The sequence below is a fragment of the Dermacentor andersoni genome, chromosome 10 (assembly GCF_023375885.2).
Source record: "Dermacentor andersoni chromosome 10, qqDerAnde1_hic_scaffold, whole genome shotgun sequence".
Classification (NCBI taxonomy): domain Eukaryota; kingdom Metazoa; phylum Arthropoda; class Arachnida; order Ixodida; family Ixodidae; genus Dermacentor; species Dermacentor andersoni.
This window is the reverse complement of record NC_092823.1, coordinates 105,777,247-105,783,246: the sequence shown is the minus strand read 5'-3', so window position 1 is coordinate 105,783,246 and position 6,000 is coordinate 105,777,247. Positions and strand designations below refer to the sequence as shown.

At 44.7% G+C, this 6,000-nt stretch overlaps 1 protein-coding gene across 2 annotated transcripts in view; it reads right to left on the bottom strand.

The window, feature by feature from the left end:
- Positions 1-375: 375 nt before the first annotated feature.
- The window catches only part of LOC126544591 (uncharacterized), a 46,478-nt gene continuing 40,853 nt past the window's right edge, over positions 376-6,000 (bottom strand). For both annotated transcript variants that reach the window (XM_055077758.1, XM_055077759.1), the window contains 3 exons: positions 2,631-2,690; positions 2,023-2,079; positions 376-537 (listed from right to left, as the gene is read on the bottom strand). In XM_055077758.1, coding sequence (XP_054933733.1) covers positions 460-537; positions 2,023-2,079; positions 2,631-2,690 — 195 coding nt within the window. In that variant the 3' untranslated portion in view covers positions 376-459. The remainder of the gene's footprint in view (positions 538-2,022; positions 2,080-2,630; positions 2,691-6,000) is intronic.

Sequence of the window (6,000 nt, the reverse complement as noted above, 5' to 3'; positions counted from 1 at the left end):
ATATGTAGTAAGACAGTGTTGAGACAATCTCGGCATGAGGAAACAATTATTGGAAATCGACTGGAACGTGCAACAGCAAGAAAGGTAAATCGAGCACGCCCACCTTGTGTAGAAACAACAAAAACAACAGGAAAGAAACGAGAACCAACGTCGGAACAAAAGCTAGGCCCCTCACAACCAGAATCACCGATTGCTAATCGAAGCGAAGGCTCTGTGACTTTTTCAAGACATGCTAGCACTCGCAAGCACTTTATTGGCTGAAATGTCGGGTTTCTGCATGCGCTAACAGGCACAAAAAAATACAGCGCAGATTTAACCCTGATTGCTTTTATTTCGCGTAATTGTTAAAACGAACGATGATTAAGACAAAGTTGGTTGAAAAAAAATTACAAAATAAATTTATTTCTCCGTAGCATGCTTCTAGCAAACACTGTGTTGATCTCAGTGCTCAGGATCAAACTATTTGGAATGCCCGTGAGCCTGCTTTCCTTGACCCTCATTAACGAAGTTGAGCACATTATAGAAGTTGTTTGTAATCTGAAAAAAAAAACAAATATTAAGTTTGCTGCAAGGAGCTGTCAAGAAAACTACAGATACGCAATGGAAGAATGTTATCGTTTGAGAAACTCTCGGGTGCATGACCAACATAAGCATCGCGAATTGGTAGAATTTCTTTGATCGAGAATCCAGGCAAGTAGGCGATGTATAAAAGGTTGGTGAAGCTGAAACTTATTCAAACAAGTGCATCGATGCTTGCTACATGCATGCGTAACTGCACATATCCCATGCTTATAGAGATGTGTTTAAGTTCGTTGTACGTTCTTAAACCGCAATATATTATGATTGAAGGTGCACAGTAGCGGGGGTCTCTAGGTATTTTTGAAAATTTTTTGCGCAGACTGCATAGAACTTGTGTTCCAGGCCAGTATACCTGTGTCACGACTCATTAACTATTGGAACGAATATAACAGTAGAAACTCGATCTAAGCAGACCCGATATTACGAACTTTCCATTCTAGCGAAGGAATTTCCCTTCACCGGCAGGTACCAATAGGGTTCAATGTTGTCATTAACCCGAATCAACGAAACTACCTTGACCAAACTCGATTTAAGGAAGTTTTTCCTGAAATGAATGAGCGAAAAAAAAAAAAAAAGCCGGTAATTTCTACCTTTGACACAGACGGGATTTTCTTCCGGCGGGCGCTCTAAAGCGATCACGTTAACACATTTAGGCGCTCTAGTCGCGGCCGTAGCTCTATTTTGACAAGGCTGCACGTCGCGGCCATGCACGGAACTGTGGACTAAACACCGCCTCGGGATTAGCGGAGGTGGTTACTTTCGTTATTTCATAGTTTATGCGACAGATGGTTGTATTAGGGGCTAATACAATGCCGAGGTAGCCTTTCCGTGTCACTACACTGCAAATTTTATATTTCGAAGGATCGAAAGATTTCTTCGAATGTACAAACTTCCCTATTTAACTAAATAGTTTGAGGGTTGTCCTCAATTCGTTAAATCGAGTTTAAGCTGTGGTCATTTAGCCCTATTTCTATGGCCATGACGCTATCCTTCGCAAACCGTTTCTCGTTGGATAGCGTGCATAGACCAAAATACGAGGCCATAAAGCCACGACCTTTGCAGTTGATAAATATTTCATGAATTTACACGTTGCACATATTTAAAGTAAATACAATTGTAACATACAACACATTTATTTATGCGTGGTACTAAAGCTTCGCTTAACTAGATTCCAACATCGTCGACGGATCTGCAATTTTTTTGCAAACATGTTTACAAACAATTTCATTTTTGATTCCCCAGCCCCGCAATGTTCGGCTGTTACACGAGGAACTTCTGAATTTGGTGCGAAGTGACGTCAGAATAAAGTGCGCATAAAACAGTGAACGCATACTCACAACCATTATCATGCATACCAATCGACCATACATTGCCGTACGTTTGATTTACGTCCAAAATGACGGCGCTTAAGCGCTAGAGTAAAAAAAAAAAAAGACTCCATACCTCTTCCAACTGGTCTAAGAGTAGCTGGTTGGCTGCATGCAGATACCGGCTTTGTTCCTGAAAAAAAAAAATCAATGTTAAAGGCGTAGGCCTGACGTCGATCAGTATTCGGCAGTTTTAATCAAGCGCCTTTAACCAACTAATTTATTGATTATTAAGCAGCAATAATGTACGAGGAGAAGATATGTCTCCATTTGTCACGAATTACGACAAACGGCCGATAACTGTGTCAAATTGACATATTTTTATGCCGAGGTCATGGAGACTCTAAGGCAAGTCATGCTGAATTGGATGATGTTTTGTGCATTACAATGTTTCGTGTATTACAAGCATTACGAGAGAGGCAAAATTACTCTTTCGTCATTGCCGATGACACACGGCACGTTGACCGCATTGTAAGATATGGTCGATACTAACATGTTTCCGGATCGTTTATTCCCTGTCATCCTGCACACATTCCATGCCAAAAAATACCTGAGGGCGGCCAGTGAATCATTATAACAAAATTATGAGCACTGAACAGGAAGGCTCGTACATCACAGCACTAGAGAAAAGTGGAGATGCTAATTAGCCAACCATTTTCGAGTAATTTCCAACGTTTTCCTCACCTGCAAGCTGTGGGCTACAGTGGAAACCTTTTCGTTCATATCTTTCATTGACTCTTCAACCTGCGCGGCATGAAAAATAAAAAAAAGATGACTCAAAATAAAGGGAAAGCTCGGCATTTTACATAAATGCATGTGCGTCGTGAGACCAGTGCTGCCAACCCTAAGGAAACATCTCTAGCTCTATGGATTTTAGGTTCTGTTCCTGGAAAAAAGACAATTTGTCGAAATCTAGGTAGATGCTCTATTATGATATGGAGGAAAGAAAGAGTCGGAGATGTGAACAATTGCTGCAAAGCATCGTTTACAAAACCCGGAACAACTGAGGCCACTGCGTACTTTTATTAAGTCACCCCAAATTACGTTCGCATTTGCGTGCGGTGTATGACTTATCATGGCGCATCAGAACAGTGAATGCATCTTTGTGGATACCTTGGGCTCGCCAACGAAGCGATGCTATTCCACTAGTGCCGTTCGTAACTCTTGTTGTGCTGTCAAATTCCGCGCACCTTGAATGAAATATTTACCTTTAATAGCGCAGCAAACGTATGCTGCCCAACAAGGAAGGAAGGAAGGAAGGAAGGAAGGAAGGAAGGAAAAGTGGAGAAGGAAAGGCAAGGAGGTTAACCAGTTTAGCTTGACCGGTTTGCTACCCTACACATGGGAGCGGGATGGGGGGTGATGAAAGATGGGGAGAAGAGATAGAGAGAGCACATAGCACGGCACACACATCGTTAGTTACAGTCTGTCACTCTTGCACGGTACGTGACATCACTGTCACAGCCGCTTGTCCAAGCCTGTCTCCTTCACAATCCGAAGAATTCCCTTCGTCGCCTTCAGCTACGATGTCTTCTGTGAGGGATATGTGAAAATAGTTGCAACTGACAATGATCTATTGTCAAGGTGCGCTACAACGAATGCCAGGAACTGTCTCTGAACATTATATTCAGGACAGTCGCACAGAATGTGTTCCAGCGTCTCCTCGCAAAGACAGGCATTCCAGAGAGCGTTGTCGGCGATTCCAATGCGACATGGGTAAGATTTCGTGAAGGCCACCCCTAGCAATAGGCGATAAAGCAGGGTGGCCTCACTTCGGCGGAGTCCAGTTGGCATACAGAGATGCATCAAAGAGGGCACGTCGTATTGACGATTGCTCCGGTTGGTCTGGCTGCTTGGTGTGCACCACAGAGAGAGCGTGATCTCCCGTGCAAGCACTCGAAGTCGGCTGGCTGCGTCGGACCGTGAAAATGGTATGGCCTCTTCCTGTGTGTCCTCAAGAGCTGCGCGAGCGGCTTTATCGGCTTCTTCATTTCCTATGACGCCACAGTGACTTGACAGCCACTGAAACGTCACGTGATGTCCTTTCTCATGTGATGTATGGAGTAGGCATCTAATATTGAACACGAGTTGTTCGAATGGCCCGCGACGCACAGCTGATAGCACAGATTGTAGGGCTGCCTGTGAGTGACTGAAGATTGACCATTGTCGAGGTGGTTCCCGATTGACGAAACAAAGTGCAGCGCGAAGAGCAGCTAGTTCCGCAGATGTCGATGTCGTTGGGTGCTCAGTTCTAAAGCTGATGGTAATAGCTCTTGCTGGGACGACCAGAGCACCGCACGACCACTGGATGTTTGTGGAACCATCAGTATAAATGTGTTCACTGTCCACGTACCTCTCGTGCAGAAGAAGCAGAGACAGTTGTTTCAGCACAGGGGACGACAACTCAGACTTATTCCCGATTACTGGTACGCTGAGATGGACTGTGGGGCTGACAAGACACCAAGGGGGTATCGATGGTTTAGATTCAGCGGTGAAGCCCGAGGGAAGTTTGTCGTTAAACTTGACGATAGTTTTAGAGAATGGTGCTTGGTGCCTGTCTGAAGGTAGTGTTGCAAGGTGGTGATAGGGGGCACGTGCAAAATGTCTGATTTGCGTTCTCAGGGCTTCCACCGTAATGTGAGTTTGCATTTGATGGTCCCGAGCAATCGCAATAGTTGCCTCTGTTGACGTGCATCTGGGCAAACCAAGGCAAACTGTGAGTGCTTGAGCTTATGCTGCCTGCAGAACAGGAATATTTGTCTTGCAGGTGTTGTTCAGTACAGGTAGACTATATCTTAAAAAACCGAGAAAGAGAGCTCTGTAGAGTTTCAGCATTGCGTCTACTGACATCCCCCACGTATTTCTTGTCAAGTATTTAAACAACTGGGAGGTTGCTGTCAAGCGCCGTTTCATGTAGGCCATGTGCGGGCTCCAACAGAGGTCTCGGTCGATAATTACGCCAAGAAATCTGTGGGTTCTGACATAGGAAATGGTCCGCCCATTGACTGAGATGACATAAGGCGTCATGGGTTTGCGAGTAAATGCTACTAGTGCGCATTTTTCTGGTGATATGCTGAGACCTTGCTTACACAAGTAGCTCGCTGTCCAAGTAGCCGCTCTTTGAAGCCGTGCACGTATCTGAGGACGTGTGACTGCCTAAGTCCAGACACAGATGTCGTCTGCGTATATTGAAATTTTGGTGGTAGTTGGCAAGTCTTCAGCAAGTCCAAAAAGAGCGAGGTTGAATAGCGTCGGCCTGAGAGCACCGCCTTGAGGACGCCCCTGCTGGTATAGCGTCGTGTAGTTGGGCCATCGTCAGTTAACACATTGAATGATCTTGCAGATAGGTAACTTGCAATCCGAAAAAATGCTCGACCCAACAAAGCTGTACATACAAATCTGGGCGTAAGGAGACATATTTTGAAACTGTGCTGGGCACTACGAGGTGGTTGTGGCGCTAAGCAGACGACTATGAACGCGTTTATTCAAGTTTACCGGGAACCGCCAATAGTTGGGTCAACTTTAAATACAGTCCCGGTGGTCACCTGTGTGGGCGCGTTTTGGCACAGAGGAAAAAAATATTGGCCCAGTATCTGCGCGCTTTGCTGCCAATTAGTTATAAGCGTTCCAGCATACTGGTGCTACATCAGTACATGATATGCAAAAAAAGTTCATTGCATATCTTTTACTTTGCTCTCGTGAAGTGGTACACCGTTTTGACATTGTTGCATTCTGTAAGAGAGGTCAGGCCCTCATTTTCGTACAATTCGAATAACGTTTTGTGCCAATCTTGCTTCGAATTCGCACTCAGCCGCAGTCCCAATTTGTTTTGAATGTAGGGCAACGTATGCGCGGTGTGATTATGTTTAAGTACATTAGAGGTTCGATTGCGCAACATTTGGACGACACACACAAAGAAGAGAAACACACACCACTGAGCGCTTGAACGTGTTTCTCTTCGGCGTGTGTCGTTCAAATGTTGCGCAATCGAATCTCTAATATGCTATACCAACACGTCCATTCTTCAACCTTGGCATGTTTAAGTGTCACAGAA